Source organism: Biomphalaria glabrata, chromosome 3, assembly GCF_947242115.1.
Source record: "Biomphalaria glabrata chromosome 3, xgBioGlab47.1, whole genome shotgun sequence".
Lineage (NCBI taxonomy): Eukaryota > Metazoa > Mollusca > Gastropoda > Planorbidae > Biomphalaria > Biomphalaria glabrata.
In genome coordinates, this window is record NC_074713.1 from 25,698,648 (window position 1) to 25,722,341 (window position 23,694).

At 34.4% G+C, this 23,694-nt stretch overlaps 1 protein-coding gene across 3 annotated transcripts; it reads right to left on the reverse strand.

Moving 5' to 3' along the window:
* Positions 1 to 5,341: 5,341 nt before the first annotated feature.
* Positions 5,342 to 23,444, reverse strand: LOC106069574 (uncharacterized). Of its 3 annotated transcripts, none has more exons than XM_056024219.1 (3): positions 23,327 to 23,444; positions 14,440 to 15,241; positions 5,342 to 10,060 (listed from the first exon to the last, which is right to left on the reverse strand). In XM_056024219.1, the coding sequence occupies exons 2-3, from the start codon at positions 15,230 to 15,232 to the stop codon at positions 7,104 to 7,106; spliced, it is 3,750 nt and encodes a 1,249-aa protein (XP_055880194.1). In that variant the 5' UTR covers positions 15,233 to 15,241; positions 23,327 to 23,444; the 3' UTR covers positions 5,342 to 7,103. The 3 variants fall into 3 exon arrangements, with proteins under 3 accessions (XP_055880194.1, XP_055880193.1, XP_013084726.2); XM_056024218.1 differs by lacking the exon at positions 23,327 to 23,444 and adding an exon at positions 23,105 to 23,275; XM_013229272.2 differs by lacking the exon at positions 23,327 to 23,444 and adding an exon at positions 22,801 to 23,045.
* Positions 23,445 to 23,694: the final 250 nt, after the last annotated feature.

Below are 23,694 nucleotides of genomic sequence, written 5' to 3' on the forward strand. Positions count from 1 at the left end.
TTTTTGTCTATATATTTCAGGAGATTCGTATGAGTTTTCTAAAGATTTTAATAATTTCCGGATAATTCCAGGACTTTTTCGTATATTTTGCTAATTTCGGGAGATTTTTAGGAGCTCCTGGTAAATTGACAGGAGGCCGCGAGAAATCCGTTATAAGTTATACAGTGATTTAATTTAATAATTTATACACCTAGAATTACCGCGGGTCTTACGAAAGTGAGGGGCCCACTGCGGTTGCATAAGTGCGGAGCCCACTACGGTCACCTAAGGCCGGCCCTGCAAAGTAGCGGCGTATGCTACGCCGCCGGTCGACTAGTATTTAATAATACCTAATTGCAAATTAAGAAGATATTTCCATGTGAATCAATTTCATGGTGGTAAACATTACATTAATAATTGTTCAAAAAACACACCAATAACACACCTTCCACACACACACTCCATCTCGGCGCCCTACAACTTCATACACCACAAACAACGCTAGCTAAAGATACGGCTCCATAGGCGACACTCTTTCCCATAGCCTAACACCCTGAAACGTAGTATTTATGCTAGTACCGTACTCTTTGTTTTGGTTTACATCAGTGATGCCCAACCTAATTCGACCTGCGGGCCATTTTAATTTCCGACACTCGTGTCGAGGGCCAGATGAACGAACAAGAACAAAAACGAAATGAAATTGACCTGAAACTTTTTTATTAGAATAGAAACCTGTGGATCTAGTACTTACATTAATGAATGGGATATTTGAAGTTTATCTTCTTTTTAATCGTCAGAAAATGGCTTTATTTCTCTACTGAAAGTGTGAGCGACATTGTAGCTAGCTTCAACACCGACTCATTTTCTTGTCTCTTGTTGGTGTAAATCCCTATCTTCCAATATCTAAGCGTAGTTTAACAATCTTTTATTCGTGTCTCAAACTAAGAAAGCTGTCATATTAAAAAAAAATAATTCGATATATATATTGTTCTTTGTTTTTAAAACATCACACTTTTATATGAGAAAAGAGTCCTTGTAATCACAACCAATTTTCATAAGGTCTTAGTTAGAGTCAGTCTTTCTTTACAAAACAATATGTTGGCTTTTTGTCATGTTCGGGTAGGCTACCACAAAAAAAAAAGTAAAATTAATCTGTTAACGTTTCCTGATAGATTCTAAATTCAGAGTCCCATTTAATAAACGCACAAATGTTAAAGGTCATGGTACCAAGCCGTCAGAGAAAAATTGACTCCCCAACTTAGGTTAAGATACATTTTTCATTTTGTTAGTGTGATTTTTTATTTTGTGCCGACATTTTTGCGGGCCGGATGGAACCACGTCGCGGGCCTGATCTGGTTTACATTGTTCAGGTGGGGGGAACCCGGAAAAGCAATGAGCCCTAGGGCAACCCACTGAAACCCTACCTGACAATAGCCACTGGCGGATCCAGGGGGGGGGGCGGTAGGGGCGATCGCCCCCCCCCACTCGGCCGACCCCCCCAGGGGGGGGGGGCGGACGAACTTTAGTATAGGATTCACACAGTTTGTATACGAATTTATTACTTATGTTAAAAATATATACTAATTATTTATATTTCAACATATTTTTAGATTATTTCGCCCCCCCCCCTCTAGTATGTTGGCCGATTTGGTGAAGTCGGGAGGGGGCGATGGTATCAATTCCGCCCCCCCCCCTTACACTTTCAAGTGGGGGGAGCGGTCCAATTTATTGGTAGAAATCACAGCCTGCTAACAAATCAATTAAATATCTATATCCCTGTAACTTGTTATTGATATTTTAACCGATCTTTATATTATGTCGTTCCCTGTTTGCCGATTGGTGGGAGGGGGGGGGGGGACGAATACCTCTTCTGCCCTTCCCACCTAAACCCTTTGAGTGGGGGGGGGGGGGCGGTCCGTTCTTATGGAGAAATCATAGTTTGTGAACAAAATTAGTTGAATTAATATATAAATTTTATATTATGTCGCTCCCTTTCTGGTATTTTGGCCGATTCGGTGGGGTGAGGGGGGGGGGGGCGATTGCATGTACTGCCCTCCCCACTCTAGCGCTCTGAGTGCTGGGGGGGCGGTCCTATTTTTGTGGAGAATCATAGTTTGTGAATAAAATTAGTTGAATATCTATATAATATAAACTACGTATTGATATGTGACCCATTGTAAATATGTCGTACCACACTCTAATCTCAAATTGTATCATTAGTAAATTTAAATGAAAAAGGGTTGTACCAGGTGGGAGGGGCGATACATGCAATCGCATTTCCCCCATCGGACAAATCAATACTTTTTCTTTTTGTATTATAGTTAAGAAATTACAAAATTAAAAAAATCTGTCACTAATATAATTTATATATACTATAAATTAAATTCTTATATCGAGTCGCGCCACCCCTATTCTTTAATGCCAAATGCAATCTTTAGCAGAAATTAGTAAAGGAGCGAGGATTAATCGTTTTCACTCTACCGCCATTCCCATTTCCAGACAGAGTTTTTGTAATTTCACATGAAGTTATAAGTATTTTAAGAAAGACTTTGCATTGGAAAAGTTAGAATTCAAACGAAATTTTTCAGTATAAGAGTCATGATTGAGATGAGTTCTAAACTCAAATAACGTTTTCATTGTCACCTTTTCCCAGCCTTTACTCAATCTGATATTTTTCTAGCTAAATAAATTTGGGACTATAACTCACAATTTATACTAGAGTTTTCTTGAATACTATTTATCGAATAAGTTTTTTTTCGGCGGCGATCCTCAAAGCAAAAATCTAAATTCGTGGGGTATCCTATCTTTTCAAGGAACAAATCGGTTTTATTTGCAATGTATTATGGGCCTATAAATTCAAATTAGAATATTTTTCAAGTACAACATTATTCGAAAGGTCGTTTTTTAATAGTATGAATAATGAGCTTCAGGTCAGGAGAATGCGTTTCTGCAGTGCTTCGCCCCGAACTTCATTTATGGGTAATGAGTTGTAGATGTCAGGAGAATGCGTTTCTGCAAGGAAGAATGCAAGAAAACGCTTTTGGCGTCGGGGCTTCGCCCCGTACTCCATTGATGAATAATGAGCTGTACTTGTCAGGAGAATGCGTTTCTGCAGTGAAAAAAGCAAGAAAACGCTTTTGGCGAACTTCACCAGAGAACCTTATAGCGCTGCCCCAGTTGTTTTGTTTTTCGCCGAAGGTTGAGAAATGCTGCTTTTTTTATTCTCATATTTATATATATATATACATATATATATATGTGTGTGTGTGTGCGCGCGCGCACTGTATGCACGTTTATGCGTAGGGTTAGGGTTTACTGGGCGTTAGGGTTAGGGTTTGGAAAAAAATCGCCCCCCCCCCCCACTCCAAAGTTCTGGATCCGCTAGTGCAATAGACACACTAAAAACAACTATAATCTCAACAAATCACTTTATTAGTTTCACATTTATGTCCTGTTTTTTCTGACCTATTTCCACACAGTCCTGACTTACACACTTTTTTCGCTGTTCACTCGTCCAAGTACAATGAAGGTCATCCGGTCTTTCCATACACAGTCACACACAATACACTGCGAGTCACTCCAAACAAAAACACTTTATGACTTACTATCACACAAGGAAGCCAATCACTTTACAATAGGCCACTCCGCCCAGTGTAAATTTTGATGTAATATACATAGGCTAGTGAGGAGATGAAAACCCAAAACAGGAAGATGCGAATAGAACTAGACCATGAAAGAATGCAGCAATCTAAACGTACATTACGAAAAGAACACAACTGGGCCATGGTGGACGATATTATCATGAAATGTAAAAAATCCAAAGAAATGATAATCGATTTTCGTAGGGACAAGAAGGAAAATGATATTGTTTCTGTAGCTGGAGAGACTATTGAAATTGTGCAAACCTTTAAATACCTTGGTACTATCCTAGACAATAAACTAAATTTTACTGCAAATACTGATTATATCAGCAAAAAAAGGGCAGCAAAGATTACGATTACTAAGAAAAATGTCCTCGTTTAATGTTAGCGAAAAGGCCTTGGCTATGTTTTATCACGCTCACATCTGCAATAATTTAATTTTCAATATCACTGCCTGGTATGGCAATCTGAGCATTAAAAATACACTTTATAGAATCCTAAATGCTGCTGGTAAAATCATTGGCAAAAAAAAAACCCCATTTGGGCAGTTGTTTGAGACAAACATCTCTAAAAAAAAAAGCTAACAAGATCCTCGAAATAAAGAATCACCCTTTGTGTCAGGATTTTGTGATTTTACCATCACAAAAGAGATACAAGACACCAATAGCAAAGACAAACAGACACAAACACTCTTTTGTTCCCCTAGAAATCAAATAATTAAATAAGATCAATCCGGTATAAACTTTGTCACATGTAAATTATGAGTGAGTCTGGTGTGAATGTACACTTTGGTTTCTTATAGTTATAATGTTTTTTGTTTGGTGTAATGCAAAAATTGTAACACAAATTTCCATACGGACAATAAAGATTATTATTATTATATTATATATACATAAATTTAAAAGAGAAAAGTGATATTAGAATTTACAGGTCAGAAGTGAATGTGTTTGGGAGCGCTTTATTTAAATCTAGCCGTTCCAATTAAACGTCACATAAACTAGAATTCACGGGTCCAAAGGAGAGTATTGAAATGGGGACAGTTCAAATGAAAGGAAAACAAAAAATAAAACACATGTGTGGGTAAGGACAAAATATGTGAGCGTTGCCATTTGAAGCATGTAATAGGAAACAAGGGCCCCATCCAAAAATTATCATAGAATGGACCTCATTCACCAATCGTAAACAAACATCATTTAGCCACGTGGTGCTCTATCTCTTCTATATATTTTACGATCTCATGTTTAATTCATGATGGTTGTCACGTGACAGTTTTTTCCATTGTTTTATCAATAAGACCACGTGACTAAATGTTGTTTGTTTACGATTGGTGAATGAGGTCCATTTCAGGTAGTGTAAATAAGACTTCATTCTGGCGGGAGTTAGAGAGGGGGGGGGGGGTGAGGCAGCGATACTTACATTTATAAGCTAGTTCAACATAAGATACCAGAATTCGATGGCAAAGGAATGAATGAATGAATTTTATACTGAGAGGGGGGTCCATGAAAAAAAGGGCGGAAAACAAATCAATGGGCGTAGCTTATAAAAAATGCTTGTATATATGTACAAATACTCACATTAAAGTAACACTGAAGATCTAGATAAAACATTAATGCCATCTACTGTACAATTAAATAATCATTAATCTAATTTAATGTGAATTTTATTCAAACATTATTTAATGTAGCAATAGCTAACAGAAGGAAAATCCAACACACACAATATAAAATAATTATAGATATTTATTGAAATGATAAAAGTAAAAGACTTTGCTCAACAGTAACCAAAAGTAGGAACATCAGACTTTGAAGTCAAACAATATTGTGATGAGATAAAAAAAAAGGTAAGTGAATGCCCTTTAGAAACACATTGCCTATAAAAGAATACAAGTCCTATAGTAGGACATAGCCCAAATAAATGACTTTTATATCATTTAAAACAAATATATAAATTTAATTATTTACAAAAGTTCTTCAAGCCAATATGGCCAAATAAAAATCTGTTAAAAAAAAACATGACAGCTCTGTAACTATTGATTAAAACTGCAGGTAAATGCACCAAGAAGATAGGAGGCTGGAACTAGAATAGTTCTGAAGAGTAGTTTCTCCATTCTTGTCTCTGCATTCTTTTCTACAACAGATAAAGGAAGCCCCTCTTACAATTAGGTGATATACTAAATGTGGCCAGCACATCTGAGTAAAACAACAAGTAGAATCTGGGTCACAAACAGTCCTGGCATTCAAAGAAGGAAATATTTCATGAATGGTAAAATATCTTGAAGGTTCTTCCTTTAAGTAACTTGATAGTGGACATTTATCAGCAAGAAAATGGCTTAGGATTATTGTTCTATGAAATGTTACACTATCAAGCTTCTTTCTGTTGCAACTTTGTATGAGAGGTGACAATATAGGTAGCAGCCAGGACTAAATAAAATAGTTTTTCTCTGGACTTGGAGACAATTCTTTATTTATTTTGACTTGTTTATTGGACATGTTTCTGATGCTCCTTCAAAATTGAAGATTATTACATCTGAGCAAAAACTTCTGCAAGAAAGCAGGGGATGGCAGTGGGCAGGGTTCCAAACTGGGACCATAGAGATTACAGTTCAGAGCTTTACCACAAGAACATATTGTATTGATAGCACTATGTTTAAATTCTTTTATTGGACACAAGATGTGACAAGAAAAAAACAACATTTTAAGTTTCTTGCATTTACATCCTCAAAAGACAACTATATATACAACAGGACAGCAGACATTCACTTGTTGAGGTTTGGTCTAAATACTGTGATGTAAGCTTCAGTGAAAACATCTTGTTTCCATAAAATGTTAAAACAATTGCATTACCAGTACTGTGTAATCAATATCATACAAAACTAAACTTGTGCAACAATGTGAAGAAAATATAAAATGGAACTTTGTAAATCAATCAAAAGTGTTTGAACATTTTTACAAATATTATATTTTTAAAATTTCATCAGTTGATGTAAATTATAACATGTAAAGAAAATTTTACAATTTCCTTTCCACAATCTCAATACTGAGTGATTATCGTGCTTTGACCTGCTTGTAAAGGAGTTTAATGTATAGAAGATGGCTATTGATCTTAATTTACAAAGTGTTTACAATCTTGGCTATTATTTAAATATAATTTATACATTTACAGTGGCCCTCCACATGGATACAAAACTTGCAGCAATTTTTGAGTCTCCAGCAAACTAATACCACTTCCATGCTGAAGTATAGGATCCCATAAATTTCGATCACACTGTTTTATTGAAACTGAACAAAAGCATCTGTAAAAAAATAATATTTTATAATAGCCTAATGACTTTTATTTATTCAAATTTTCTACTGAAGTGAGGTAGAGTTAAGATTAAATAAAACATTTAAGAACTAAAAGAATCCTTTGAAATATGAATCTCATTTAGAGGATTTTTTTTATTTACAAAAAAAAAATATAAAAAAAAAAGTATTGCCTTGAGATTCAGCTCTTTACAGAATCCTTTCTAAAGAATAAATCTTTTAAAGTGTTCACAAACATCTGATCACAAAATATCTTTTTTTGAACTGACTTTTCACAAACAAAGCATGCGTTCACTTGATTCTCTATGACAGCTGAAGGAAATCTGCTGATGAAACAATCATAGCAAAAATGAACTTTGTTGGATATAGTAGACTTGTGGCTTCCTTGGCCTGTTATCACTGTATCCATTGTGAATTCATTGGAATGTTCATCACTAGTTTGATCAAGGGTTGCTTTGAGATCCCCATCACTGCAAATAGTTTCAGAAATCTTCCTTACAACAGGCAAGCAGGAAGACCCCTGTGGTGTTTGTTTGCTCGAATCATTGTTGATGTGCACACTTATGTAATCCCTTATTTCCTCAGGCCCCACTGATGATGACTCCATTGCACAGTACTTAATGTAAGTCTCCTTTACTTTGCCCTGTAACACAGAATGGTTTGTGAGAGCACTACTGGTAGAATTTGAAAGTTCAGGTAGATTTACACATGAAGCAGCCTGAGATTTAGGTAATGTATTTCTGTTCTCAACTCTGTCCTTAGAACACAGATGATCCCCTAACTCTTCATCTGTAGAATGTGATGTATCTTTGATTGTTGGGAACTCAACAGGCAAGCAGGAAGACCCCTGTGGTGTTTGTTTGCTCGAATCATTGTTGATATGCACACTTCTGTAATCCTTTATTTCCTCAGGCCCCACTGATGATGACTCCATTGCACAGTACTTAATGTAAGTCTCTTTTACTTTGCCCTGTAACACAGAATGGTTTGTGAGAGCACTGCTGGTAGAATCTGAAGGTTCAGGTAGATTTACACATGAAGCAGCCTGAGATTTAGATAATGTATTTCTGTTCTCAACTCTGTCCTTAGAACACATGTGATCCCCTAACTCTTCATCTGTAGAATGTGATGTATCTTTGATTGTTGGGAACTCGTCAATTTTTCTAGTGTTCTTTATACTGTCCTTTAAGCAAATTTGTTTATGCAATTTGTTGCTTTCAGATTCTGAGATTTTATTTTCATCTTGTGTACCCACTAGTATAGACGAGTCAATGATATGTAAAGATTTCTTATTGAAACAAACTTGGTTTGACAGCTTTTTAATTGTGTATTCTTCATCTGATGCACTCAAAAAATTTAAATCCTCCAGACTATGATTGGTGGTAGATGTCTCCCATTTTCTGCTTTCAAGAGAGTCTTTGAGGGCATCTTGTGATGAATCGGACATGCCACTTGGACAGGATGCAGGTGCTACATCATGTGTAACTTCATTCTTAATCAGCCTTTTGGTTCTCAAAGGCAGTAAAGCAGAACAAACAGCTGAGCATATAAGTGACACTAACTTCTTAGTCTGAGCTGCATTAGGGCTGTTTTCCCTTTTTATTTTCCCAATAGCTGATTTTCGTAAATGTGTGTTTGTTCTATTAAGCCTATCTGCTTGTATTAGACTAACCAGATTTTTGCTATTCTTGTCATTTGATAATTGGTCCTTTTTCTTAGGGCGACCGCGACCCCTTTTTTGTGGTATCAGTGGAAGCAAAGCAGCAGATGGATTTGCTACCTCTTCTTTCCTGGAATGAGGTTGTTTCTTTTCATGACAATGCTGTAATGTATCTGCTGTTGGGTGAACAGCACCATTGTTGGTTTCCTGAACATCTAACAATGGCACTTGTTTTGAAATGCTAGTAGAAAGAATAGTAGGGATTTCACTATTAATGCATTTTTTTTTGCTCCTGGTATGGGATGATTGGCTAGATTCCTTTGAAGGACTTTCCCTATTTTGTACCTTTGATGATGGGATTTCAACTAGCCGATTCCTTTTCCTTTTGGCTCTACCCCTTTGTTTAACTTGCTTGTTGCTATCCCAATCCATCAAAAGTGTGACCTTTTCACCGTTTTTTTCTGACATATCAATAACATCACAAGCATTACAGAGCTTTTTTATACATTTTGTATATTTGCTGGTATTAGATAAGTCTTGAGTCTTTGAACTATGTCTGCTACTTCGTATTTTAACAAGCTGGTTTGTTTTCTCTTTGGTTTTACCTGTTTCTTCAACTTCTGTGTTTATACCAAAATCCTGTAACTGAGTGTTTTGCTCTGCCGCATTTACATCCAGTGTCTTCTCTGGTAGAACTGATTTTGAATCAACTTGCTCATGATTATCCAGAGTACAATTAATTTGAAAAGTGTCGCTGGGCACATAAAAATCTGCAACATCTTTATTGTCTGAGGTCAGATCAATGACATTAATGCTGTCTTCATGACTATTTGATGAACTAGCAGTTTTTTCATAGTCCAATGAGTCAGGACAGAAATCTATTTGAGAAATTCTGGAGTTAATGAGCTCAGGCAAATCACTAGGATGGTCATAAGTAGTCTGAGTAGCTGGCTCATTTAAAGAGTGACAGCTTTCACTTTCTTGAGCTGTCAAATCAATGGAAGGATGACCACTTGTTACACACATTTTGAAGGATGCTTCTTTATCCTCAAAAATGATACCATCTTTTAAAGCACTTGGTTTATCTGCTATTGGTTCTTGTATAGGGTAAAAACCTTTGCAATAAACAACCCCCTTTGCTTTAGCTTTCTTTTTAGTACTGAGCATTCTCCTCTTGACTAAGGATAATTTAGAGTTGGTTACAGTTCCTGTTAATCTCTCCGTTTCTGTATGGCTATCAAGCAGATTGGTAGCATTAGTACTAACAGCATGTGGCTGAGAAAGGTAAGCATCAAAGCAGGACATGTTAAGTCTATCACTGAAGTCTGAGTTGTAAGGGCCTTTAGTGCCTGTTACAATAGGGAGAACCTTATTAGGCCTGAGTGCAGACACAAACTGAACAAGTTCAGGGTAGCTACAGTGATCAGAGTATGGCACTATGTACAGATTGGGATTCTTCATCACATTTTCTGTACAACCTGAAAAGAATGATCAAGTGTTTAGTTTTAAATCAAAGTGCACTAAAGAAGAAGTACAATACTCAAATAAACAGGTCATATTAAAAATAAATACATTTGCATGTGATTCTAGGAGGCCAGTTATTGATGCAATAAAAGAAATTGAGGAAATGAAACCATCTTTTTTACTTATATGGCAGTTGTGTGCAACTAATTTGCATGCATGTGCAGTGCTATAAAACGTTACCCACATTCTGCATGAGCTAATAGATTTTTTTTTTAAAGTGAATAAATATTAAATATTTTAGTTCTAGGTAAATTAATATGTACCCCTTTTCAGGGCAGAGGATGTAAAGGCAGAGTTGCCTACAAGTACTCATAATATTGCATATTTTTTATGCAAATGGACATGAAAATATGTGAATACGGTTTATCTCAAAATACGCATTCCCCTCTCTAAAGCAAAAAAAAAAAAAAAAAAATTTTAAAAAGTACTTTTTACTAATCATATATATAGATACGTGCGTCAATGACTGGTGATAAACTATTCGTATTAGACTACCACGAGATAGCTTTTTTTTTTTTCACTCTGACCCGCGAAGATTTAAATGTTTACTAGATATATAGGAAAGGCCCATCATCGAAATGGCATATAAAGCAAACAGCTCCTAATAATTTTTATCCATTCTTATTTATTTCGAAAGTAACTGCAGAACTATTAAATTGGTATTACAAAGACACTATTTTTCTACATTTCCCACATAGTCACTTTCGTTTTCCCTCATAAAATAAAGCATAGCTGAAGGTCAAAGTTGGCATGTATGAAAATTTCCATTGTCAAAACCTTTCTGAATAAATGAGAATAGGTCCGAACTTAAGGGCGATTTCAAAGCATCAATGGACATCTTCTAAATAGATGAGGAAATAGTTAGCTAGAATAGCAAAGGCTATTCATTCAATTGAAAAAAAAAATATTATGGGGTGTTCACACAAAATGACCTTTTAACTGAAAACTTTTTCAGCAAACGCCCCTATAATAAGCTTAAAAGCCATTAATGATAATTTAGTGACTAATTTAATCTGCTTTTCTTTTTGTCTTATCTATTGTTATTGTTTGTAAACTGAAATATTAAAATAATAGGCCTATTTTTATATGAATGGAAATGTCTTCGATTTCGAAGATTAAGGATGAGTGCAGCACTACGCGTCTCACATGACTACACAAGCCCAGCTGCGACCAGCATATTTTACCGCATTTCATGCAGGCAAGGATGTTGTCCACTGGCAGTCTATTTTCTATCCGTCTAAAATGTTTGTCTCGCAGCCTTTAAATGTGAGAGTTCTCCAACAGTCTCTCTCAGAGGCCATCTGCTGCCAGCTACTTTCCTCTATGCCAGTGAGGGTGAAATGGCGCCTCAGTTGATCTTTAAAGCGTTTATAGGTACGGGAGAGGGATAAATGGGGGAGGGGGGCACCTCTGTTTTGCCGTCCTCCTTTTTTTAAAACTGGCTGGATATTCTTTTGTTACCAACTAATGATATTACACCTAATATGTGTATAAATGTTTAAAAGAAGTGCAGAATTCATTTTCATAAGTATTGTTTACGCACCTATTTTTTATACTATAGGCCTACCTATAAAAAAAAACTGCATTATCAACCATAGGTCATCTTCCAACATAAATGAATTTTTATGTAAAAGAAGGTTTTTGCAAGCCCTGGGTACGTTGTGATAGGCCACACATTTTTATTTTAAAGTGGTTTATAGCAGATCATCATAGGGTCTAATATGGCTGTTGTGATCCTGTTTCTAATACCTATCTTCGTTTGTGATGCGGTCTTTGTATAGCATCTCAGTTCCATTATATACGAGTCTTCTCTCTAATTCTGCAGTTAGCTTCAAGATTTTTAAGCATTATAAAAATAAGGGCATGACCAAGTATCGCATCGGTCTGATTTAGTGAAGAGAGTTAGCCCTATGCTTTTTTTCTTTCAAGATTGTTTTGAGTGTTGCAAGTGCAGCTGTGGACGTCAATCCTGTCTATCCATCCTAGTAGGCCTAGCGCTACAGCCCATGGAGGGCTCTGGCCTGCTTCAACACATTCTGTGTCTTTCCTATTCATGCCCGAAACCCAAGCTGTTGTAGATCCGCCTCCATACATCATCAATCCATCGCATTCGGGATCTGCCTTTGGGTCAACCAGTGCGTGTGTGTGTATGGAAGACTTCATGTGAGATCGAGTAGATGGTGATTAAGTGCACTGAACAATGTGTTCTAAAAAAAAATAGCCGCAGTAACAAGAGTTAATGAAATGGAGAGTAAAATGATGTGGACTAGCCTATAATCTATATGAAGGAGGCGAGATCGAGTTATATAGTTTCTTTCTTTCTTTAATTAAAAGAAATATTTGATCACACGTTTCGTAGGCTATATCTACATCAGTTCCAAGCAGAGAAAGGAGATGTGGAGCACGGGAAAAGTGAAACCAAATTTAATGCCACAAGGAGGTCAATAGTTATAATTCTTCATGGAAGAAATTAGACGATAGAACTAATTGAAGCTTAATTTCCTATATTTTAACATGTTATTTCGCTGTTTTTTTTACCGCCTTTCGCTCATTATGACTCCCGCAAAAATTAAGTTCCAGATTAGGTCCGACCCCTACCGCAGTGACTTGAGTATATAAATTTAATAGCTGATATGGAAAAAAAGAGTCAAATTTAGTTTTATCGCCCAATAGCTGAGGAGTCCACAGACGTTTTCATTTTTTTAATAAGTTTAACCATTGCAAAGCTATAAATTCTAAACTAAAAACTGGCACAAAAGCGTTCGACATTGTTACTTTCCCATAGGTGTAAATCTTAATGATCTAAATTAAGCGGGGTTCCTTTCAGTTTGTCTGATTATATTGTTACGACCCTATTGGCGGCGCAAAAGGGTTAACTCAGGCTCAGCTGACACACACGTGAATCACTCAGGTCAGCGGGGCCATGGACAAGGGACAGTACTACGATTACACGCAAATATGACCAATGTTATGGTCATGTGATCGAAAGCCTGCGTGTACGAGGACACAGTGTGTAGGAAAGCGGCAGTTCAAGACCGGAGAGCGTCGAGACCGGGACTGTTAGTCGGCTATGAAGTCGGTCCTGGTCGAGTCCTCATGTGTTGATGTACAAGACCAGAAAGAGAGACAGTAGAGTTTTGTACGGTGATGTACAGAGTGACATTTTAGTTGTTGTGTTTGATGCCAATTGTCTAGTATTGGCTGTTATCTACTTATTCACTCATTATTAAAGTACCCGATATTGTGGAGCTCTTGTTGTCAAGTTCTTGATGTGTTGATGTGATGTGTTGTGTTTAGCAGTGTTTACGGAAGGCCGGATTAGGAGAGAGAGAACGTAACAATATGAAGTCTTCAACCTGATTAGGAGTTAATTGACTGATTCGTTCTAATTCATCTAGACTGGATCTATCTAGCTCTAGGTCTTAAGATATTTTACGTTGTCAGTCAACTCTAAATAATAGAATTTACGTGAATCTTGATTTAGAATGAGGATCTAAATCTAGACTTAGATCTTAATTAATGTAGATCTAGTTTATTCTAGATTTAGATTCCAGAAATAGATTTAGATATTTAATTCTAGTATAGATAGATATGACCATGTGTGAAGCCTACTAGACTTAAATTTAATAATAATCTACATCAAAGTAATCTAATTATAGATATAGAATCTAGATTTAGACTACTGACTAAGTCTATTAGTTCAAAGCTCTAGATATAATCTGTAACTAGATCTAGATCCATATTAATATGCTCTTTCTTCACTAGTGCTATTAAAGCATGGAATGGGTTGCCTGAGCCAGTCAGGAAAATCAATGACTTGGCAGAACATAATCTTCTTTTTTGAAGTAACAACTGTATTTTATAAGAGAAGATAATGGAAAGAGATTCTAAAAAACTAGATAGTTTTCTTTGGTCAAGTCTGTCTGTTAAACGCGAATCCATGGGCAGATATATGGGGGCCACCTCTGAGTTTGTGTGAAACACAAACTATTTTTGTAATCTTGTTTTAACTCTCCTAATTGATGATGCCAACATTGATTTGACCCCTTGGATTTATCAACTTTAATTTGTGTTGTGTAAAAAGAGAATGGATTGCCCTATAATTCAATAACAAATATAACAAACGAAAAAATAGTTTAATCATAAAAAGATAGTGAAATACAAATGAGCAGAATGAGGAATTCTATCGGAACGATGAAAATAATTTCAGAGAGAAAGAGTTAAGTAATTCTTTTTACTTAATTAAGTAACTCTTATTATGTGATCTTATTGAGGTTTTTCAAAAAATATTTTTAAAAGCTGAACCTAAGCAATAAGGCTTATGGCGGGTTACCTGTAAAAATGGCTGTTGGAATAATGCCAATTGTTGGTGAATGCTTGTTCAAAATACTTAACATTCGGGTAACTACTTCCACGGGGACAACACTTAGTCTGGAGGTTTTCTTGCTTGAATTAGCAGTTGTTAAGACGTTGGTTGAAAAAAGTAAATCACACAATTTGTAACTTTCAGGCGACACTGTAATAGTTTCATTCAAAGTGACACCCAAGCGACCTAGCAGTGTCTCTTTGCCTATCTTTCTTAGGCCTATTATGACCTTATGGTTGGGATGTTTTCTTATAATGTCAACAATCTCTTCAAAGCAATCATCTTGGCTTGGGAAGACACACCGTGGGCTACAGAATGTGTTGTCTAAATACAGTGTATCCACTTGTCCAGACAGTTTTTTAGCCATTTCAATTATGTCTTCTGACAGTCTGAAGTCACCTGTGTACAGCACATTGCCAAAGCTGCCTTGAAAATACAACATTATAGCCCCTGGGCAATGGTTTGCATCAAAAGCAGTCACAGTGAATGTACTGCTCTGTAGGTGAGAAAGAAAGACTTGCACTACTACACTCTGGTTCAAAGGCAGTATTTGTATGAGCTTTTGCTTGACACCATACCTTTCTATTAACAAATAAGCTGTGATTTCTGAACAGTAGATTGGCTTCTGCCATGTTGACGTCAACCCAACAGTATGATCACTGTGAATGTGGGTTAGGAAATGTATATACTCAACTGTTGTAGTCTTGATTCTCCAGGAATCAATTGCTATACAACTGTTTGGAATTAAATGTCCATTCATTCTTAGAACCTGAAATGAAGTGCATGAATTAGTTATAAATTTCAAAAGCAAAAAATAAAGAGATATTAATGTTATATAAGATTTGTATAATTTGTGTATTATAATTCCATCTTGACTGTGAAGTACCATACTTTTAAACATTACTATAAATCTACTTAATATGCAAATTTTAAAAAGAAACCATGAGGATTTTTTTTTTCAATCTGATGTGACCTCAAAGTGGGGAAAGGCAACATAGTCTATATTTATTAAATATCACTGTCTTTCTTTCATTTCCAGCACGAAAATTTAATATAAACAACTTGAAAACTAGCTTGAGCAATCTCTTGGCAACTGTGTACATACTTTGTCATCTTCTCATTCATTTAGTCATTTCCACTTCCCACGCACACACATACATTATTTTTCTAATAATCAATACAAAAGTAAGTTCTATTATATCTCCATGGTTAATTTTTAATCATTGTAATTAAAATAACACCATTTAAATCATTTATTCATATTTTATTACAGTAGCAACAATCTCCTAAAGTAAAACTGCTTTGTTAAATTTTAAATTATTCCTTTTTTTTTTAATTCCTGTACATTTTCAATTGTGCATGAAGAAAACAATGTATTATATTTCAATAATTTATTTTTTATACTTAATCAGATACATTATCAGCCGACTATATTAAAATTATATCCAAGTACTCTAGATAATAACAAGAAATGTCAACAATAACAACAAGAAAAACAATTTTCAATGAATCCCTGCACACACAATAATCCTAAGAAATGATATTGCTGACAAAATGGCAAAAATAAATAAATAGAAATAGGAATTGCATCTAGAGATCTAGAAATGTCTAGATTTAATCTAGATTTATTAAAACTCTCTAAGTAGAGCCTAGACAGGAACTATTTTCAATGATTTGCATAGTTTTGCGCTCTTTGTCAAGATGGCTGCTTTTTATTTTCAGAGATCTTAAAATCATATTTATTAAAAATCTATTTAAGAAAGTAAAAACTTTAAATTATAGATATAACTTAATATAGCATCTATATTTATATTATTCTCTTTTTCCCTCAAGAGTTTGTCGAGTAATAAGAAGTATTTCTGTCCACGAGAAAACAAGAGTAGTATTCACACTACGGATGACTGGCTACGCGCTTCACTGTCGTTAAAATGTATCAAACCCTGCCCGCTCCCATCCCCCTTTGTCTTGCGGGAGGTTTGGACTAGGAACTAATCTAAATAATCTACTATATGTAAATAGCAGGGCCGGACTTAACCATTGTGGGAGCCTATGCGAAACGGATTTCGCGGGGCCAAGTTTGGCTAGGGAAGCGGATAATAAGTGAAATTTAAGAGTTTGATTTAGAAAATAAATTCGTCTTTGCAATTTATTCATTCATTACTACGTAGAGAATTACTTTACGAGCCTTGCGTGTAGCAAAGTTATACCTACATACCTACATATAAAGTTTCCTACATAGATTCCGCTCAATAGCAAGAATTACCAAATGTTTCAATATATCTTTGAGAATTGTTGCCCTCAAGTAATTATTCATTAGTTTGAGGCGCGAGAAGCTTCTTTCACCAGATTACACAATTTTGGCTGATGCATAATGCTGCGCGTAAGATTGGCGTTTTCCATATTGAATGACACCCCAAAATGTCAATTTTTGTGTATATATTTCCTTATATTTTAAGGACTTTTTCGTATATTTTGCAACTTCGGGAGATTTCCAGGAGCTCCTGGTAAATCGACAGGAGGGCGCAGGAAATCTGTTTTAAGTTATAAAATGGTTTAATTTAATAATTTATACACCTTGAATTAGCGTGGGTCCCATGAAAGTGATGATCCTTCGGTCGCATAGGTTGCAGTGGCCTAAGACCGGCCCTGCAAAATAACCAGCCGCCAGTCAACTAGTAGAATTTAATTATAATAAACCAGCAAACTTTTAGCCAAATAGTACAACTATGGAAATGGGGGAGGGGGTGAAACAGTCAACATAAAAAAGCTGGGAAGTGGGTCATTCTCCAGATTGGAGGGGAAGGGCTCTTTTTGTTTAGCCCCCCTTTCCAGTCAATGTAACAGAAGAGACTGCCACTAGAGAGGGAAGGGAGGGAGGGATGAGTCCACTAAAAGCTTGGTTGACCAGATAGGGACTACAGGTAGGAAGGCTTACAACAGGTGTGACCTTAGTGTAGTTGATCTACACTTGGCTTACTAACCAAGGAGAGGGTGGGGTGGGGGGGTGGGGAGAGAAAACTTGCTATCACCTACTAGCAGGCTGCAGGCCTTACTCTCTAATGTCCAATGGACTGGACCCAGTGGAGAACAGTAATCATTATAATGTGGAGCTGACACCTCCATGTTTAAATAGACTAGCCCATAGACATCACTGTGAAGCTAGGAAAAAATTGCAGCACCATTATAATGTGTGAGTGTGTGTGTGTGTGGGGGGGGGGAGTGAGACAGGACTGAAATAATGATCCTAAATGTGGAATTGCTCCAAACCAAAACTTTCTCCTCCATGTCAAACTAGGCTTGACTCTAGACATTGTTTTGTAGCTAGGGAAAAAATAGCAGATGTAACATAGATATTAATGTAATTAGGGGGAGGAGGTCTACAAAAAATCATTTTAACATGAAGGAGAAAGGCTGTATTAGAGTGTGGAAAAAGTGACATAGAATTGATTGTCTTAATCTTTTCAAACTTTTGTAAAAGAAAATGGCTTCAAGGGAAGAATTGTAAGATTATATTGATTTTATATGATACAATGTCCGCGAATGTTTTTGTTTTTTTTAATTGTCCATGAGGTGTGCAAACCCCACAAGTAAACTTGAATTCTATTTTTTTTATAATCATAGGACTATCAAGCAGCAAATCTATAATTATAGCTGAGGAGATTTCTACTTTCACTTTTTCCAAAGTCTAACCATTTCAGAGAAAAAAAAATTCAAGTGAAAACGGGTGCAAAAGTGTCAGCAATACGATCTTTACTCTAATAGGTTTATTTTGTGTGACTTTGAGGTGTGTCCAAAAAAAGTTGAAACAATTTTTTGACTTAAAAAACAAAGGGTTGTGTCACAGGATAATGTAACATCGCTACAATAATAGCCAATTTGAAATTGGTCAAAAAAATGGTCCTAAAAGTAGAATGTTGAGAGCTCAATCTGTTTTCCGACATATTAATAATTTAGTAAATTTACTATAATTATAATAGTTTTAAAATAGATCTAGACTGACTAGAGTAATCTAGACTAAAGTCTAAGTCTAGTATTTTAAATTTTTTATTGTCTTTTTATGTAAGAAAAACTAATTTCAAATTTGTTAGTCAGGTTGTTGTTTTTTATTATGTTACCCGGATGACTTTACCTCTTCCTAGGGTTAAGACTATATTTTTTGATTGGCTAAGTCTATACTAATGAGCCTGGCAATATTTATTCTGTTTTTGGGGCTAATTTATTTGATTTATAAGCCAAGTTGTTTGATTCCATACAAAAAAAATTAATAGGGTGTCCGAATTAAATTACGATTTTCTTACCAAAATCTATTTTGGACAGCCAGTTTTGGAAATCAATGATAATGATCTTATATTATATTTGTTCGTTTGTTGTTGTTTTTTTAATAGAGAATAAATGGGCAAATGTTTAGAGTGAGCTTGGTACATTGAATGAAGTTAAATGCTTAGATCTAGACCTACTAGATAGATCTAGATTTATATAGAGAAAATATAGAGGATTCAGCTATTTAGGCAAGAATGGCTATCCTAAACTGTACTATACTACAAAACATCATCTGTATTAGAAATTTATTAAATTAAAATACAAATTTATAAACACTAACATTCTAATCATGCAAACATAAAATAAGTCTAAAAGTCTGTGTAGAAGTCACTATCCCAGTGACCTAATTTTGGGAAAATAAGTGTGTTCATATTTTAATTTTTTGTGTTCGTTTTTATGCATGATTTGAAAACATCTTAATGATTTCCTGTGAGAGGCTATGCCTGAGGATCTTAAAATTTATGTTAATATAGAATTAAAATCTGAGTTTATTGATGCCTAAATATAGATCAAGAGAGTCATTAGAGACTGTCCGAAATAAATTATGGTGTCCGGAATCAAATAATGTGGGTCAAATGTGTATGAATTAAATGAAAACACACGGCCTATTTCACCTTAAATATAATAACAAATATCTAGGTTAGGGGACTTAGGGGTACAAATATAAGTACTAAAGTGTCTAAAGTAGTCATCCTTATTCTCCTTTAATAGCTTTAACTATTCTTGATTTTGATACTTCATTAATCAGTTCATTTTCTTTTCTATGTCGAACCATTGTAAAATAATGCACTGTCAAAGTCAAACTTTCAAATTTGGGCCTATGCCTATACTATACTGCCTATACTAATATAGCCTTACTATAGTAGGTACTTCAACATCGCTATTTTAGTGCGCCGGAAGTCTGCTTAAAAGCTGGTCCTAATGGTTTCGGTCGCGTCCCCGGTTACCATCGGAAAAGTGAGTAAAACGTCATTATTTTTTAAACCGATCTTCTAGATTATAGTATCATTTTGTCGGGGAGAAAATGACGATTCTTTTGATACCAAATTTGACGGGATTGGCTTACTAGATCGTTTTTTTTTAAAGTTTCCAAAATTAGGGTGTGTTCCAGCTATGATTACTTTTTTATTTTTGTTTTGTAATTATTTATATTGGTTAGTAATTTGTAGTATCCATATCTACATAAGAATCACGTGTGATTATTAAGCTATTTTGGATGGCGCTCTTGGTATATGAATGCCAAAATGACCACCAAATCGAAAGTAGCCATTTTGCTATCAATTCTACCGGAAGTAGTAATAAAATACTTATAAAAGATTATTAAAACGAAGTTTCCTTGTTTATTAATATAGATAATGAAGCAAAAAACTCGTATTAATGTAGATCTAGATTTATTTAGTAATAGATCTAGAGAAGCAACAGATAATGTAGAAAAATCAAATTATTGTTTTAATCATACACTAGAGTGTAAATCTAGGTCTAATACTTAGATTTAGCCTTAGATCTATTTTCTAGAATAGGAACAGAGATGCATAGAATGAAATCAAGAATTAGATAAAGATAGATAAGATAGGATAATTGATTTGATATATAATATACTAGTCTAGTCTATTCTTAATTGTCTTAATAAACTAATACTAGTTTCTAGATCTAGAATGTTGAGGACTAAATTTAGATCTATTTTTTTTATGTGAAATTTAATGGGAGAAACTTTGAGAAATAGCCTAAAAACTAAAGCAGCTTTTCAATATATATAAATTAGATCTAGATGTTATAAGTTTGTTTAGATTATGTCTGTATATATAATATATATATGTATTAACTTTATAAAAGAGACATTCTGATATCTGATCTTGGCAATTTTACTAATAGTTTTGATTTCTATTGCCTCTTGCCTTGCTCCCCCCTCACCCCCCCCCCCCCATATCCAAATATTTTGTAATTTTACATCTGCGTTTTTTGTTTTGTTTGGTAAAAAAAAAAAAGGTCAATATTTTAAAAATGTTTTTTAAAGATAAATTTTTCATATTCCAGCTGTTTAAAGTCTCCTTTTAATTTTATGATTAAATATAAAGAATAAAAAAGTTTTCATCAATATTTGAAAAAAATCTAGCTGTTCCTGTTGTAAAATTTTAAAAAATAAAGGTCACAATTATTAATGGCTATTTTTCTTTAAAATTAATATTTATTTTTGTAGCAAATAACATGTTTAAAGTTTCTTGAAAATTTGAAATGGTAATATTAATAAATAAAAAAGTTGTGCATGAATAAGTCAAATTCTGACCAAATTCGTTGTTTCTATTTTTAACTGCGTCTGGCTGTAAAAGTATAAAAAATAGATTTAGATGAAAGATTTGGGGGTTATAAAATGATATAAAGAACATATAAAGTCTCCTGAAAATTTAAAATGGAAATATTGAGAAATAAAAAAGTTATGCATGAATTAAGTCAAATTTCGACCAAATTTGTCGTCTCTATTTTCAGCTTTGCCTGGCTGTAATTTTAAGTAAAAAAATAGATTTAATTGATAGATTTGGGGGTTATAAAATGATATAAAGAACATGTAAAGTCTCCTGAAAATTTGAAATGGAAATATTGACAAATAACAAAGTTGTGCTTGAATCAAGTCAAATTTCGACCAAATTTGTCGTCTCTATTTTCAGCTTCGCCCGGCTGTAAAAGTATGAAAAATCGGCTTAGATGAAAGATTGGGGTCATATCACACTTTAAATAACATGCATAAAGTCTTCTGAAAATTTGAACCAAAAAATATTGAATAATAAGAAAGATATGCATGCTTTAATAACAAAAAGTCAAAATTCGGGTACCAAATTTTTTTATTGAATACAAAGCCAAAGAAGGAAAAAAAAATACAAAAAAAAATCATAACAACTTTGCTTCTACTTATCATAGAAACATAAATTTGATATTTTTGTAAATGGGACACCAAGCTCTATTTAATATCAATTACAAAACTATACCATCAAAATAATTTTTTTTGTTGAAGTGCCTAACTATAGGTGTCCGAATAGCATAAACTAGGGATGTTACAATTTTTTTCAGAAAAATTATTTTAAGAATCTTGTTGTCTGATATGTTGTAGATTTGAAAGAGCCTTCTAAATTTATATGAATTATGTATGTATGATTCCTGGTTGAAAGAAAATAAATTTTCTATGTGTGCTTGTCCTTATCATAGCAACCAATGGGCACGATGTGAGGAGATTTGAATGTGTTGAATAAATATGCTTGCCATTTCTTATATATTAATCAACTAGTCCAAAAACATGTTTCAAATGAAAGTTTATTGTTATTAAAATATCTGAACACTAAGCTGCATATTATATATTCATTAGATCTAAATCTACATCTATTTCAAAATGAGTAACTGCAGAAATAAATCAATGTCAGCCATTTTGACATCATTTCAGTCTAAGTTTTTTTTAAACTGCTATAATAATTCAACCTATCAGAAAATTGTTTGATGTCACATGACCAATCTGACCAATCACTATTATCTTGGCATGTAAACAAGAAGGCTAAAATTACAATGGTTAACAATGGCCTCCAGCATTAGATTCAACTGCTAAATATTAAAAAATTAATAGCATCCAAAGTGCACAGTATTATGTGAAAAGTAAAGCACTGAAATTTAGCCAGAAAAATGCTCTACAATACTGGAGAGTCAAAAGGCGTGGGAATGTTGAGCTTTTTAAACTATACACAAGGGAAATCGAACCTTTATTTAAGTCTAATAAAACGAAACCTTCTACTCCACGTGGGAAAGCGTAATTTCATTCCCGGAAGCCATTTTTATTGGTCAATCAAAAACTATAACTCTTTTACAGAGAAGTATTCAATTAATAGGTTAACAAAGTGCACCTTTAAGGTATGTAAAAAAAATGTCAGAAAAAAGTCGAAACAGTTTTTTGACTTAATAAAAGGGGCGTGTCACCGGATATTGTAACATCCCTACATAAACTACTCTAGTCTATACTAGTATACTTACATTATTATTTTATACTTTTTTTTATATTTATAGATATCTTATCTAGATCTAGATTAACTAGATCTAGATCTAGCTAGTTTTAGATTTTCAACTAGATCTAGATTTAGTTAGATCAGATTGACTTAGTCGACTGAGATTGTCATACTACATTACTACATAGACTAGGTGTAGGTCTAGATCTCATCTAGATTCTAGATCATGTAGTAGATTATCATTGTAGTATTTGTATTTGTAGATCTAAATCTAGTCTAAAGCAAGACTCTAGTTAATCTAGACTAGATTCAATGTCTATATTCAGACTTACTATTAGAACTAGATCTAGATGTCTAGTTAAATCTCTATTCTCTAGTAAGTTAAGTAGAGTCTAATATCATCGTTACTAAGTTTTAAGAATCATCCTTTTAAATTCAAAAGAGCAGGCATGTTCATGTTTTTTAGGCCAGGTGGTACTAGTCTCTAGACTTCTATGCTCATTTTAAAAACATAGAACTTAAGTTGAAAAATATTTAAATTATAATACATCTACCCAAATTTCTTCTGATGCGGTTCAGTGAAAAACAAGTAAAATATAAAAAAGAAATTTTAAAAAGTCTAGCACAGGGGTGCTACTTTTCTGAGATAACCCGGAAATGGGTCCAATTTTGTTAAAATCTGAGGGTTTTTTTTTTACGATTTTGAATTTGGTCAAATTTCTTCGCATTTTCCCAGTTGATCTTAGTTTGCTAGTTCCGATCGCGCGAGCCACAACTTTTAAACATCATATCTCGCGATTCGCGAGACTTTCACTTTACATGCGCACTAAGCTTTATTTATTTATTTTTTAGAATGTAAACACCATAGACATAGACATAAAATATATTTTATGAAATATATATGACACGAACCCACCTCATT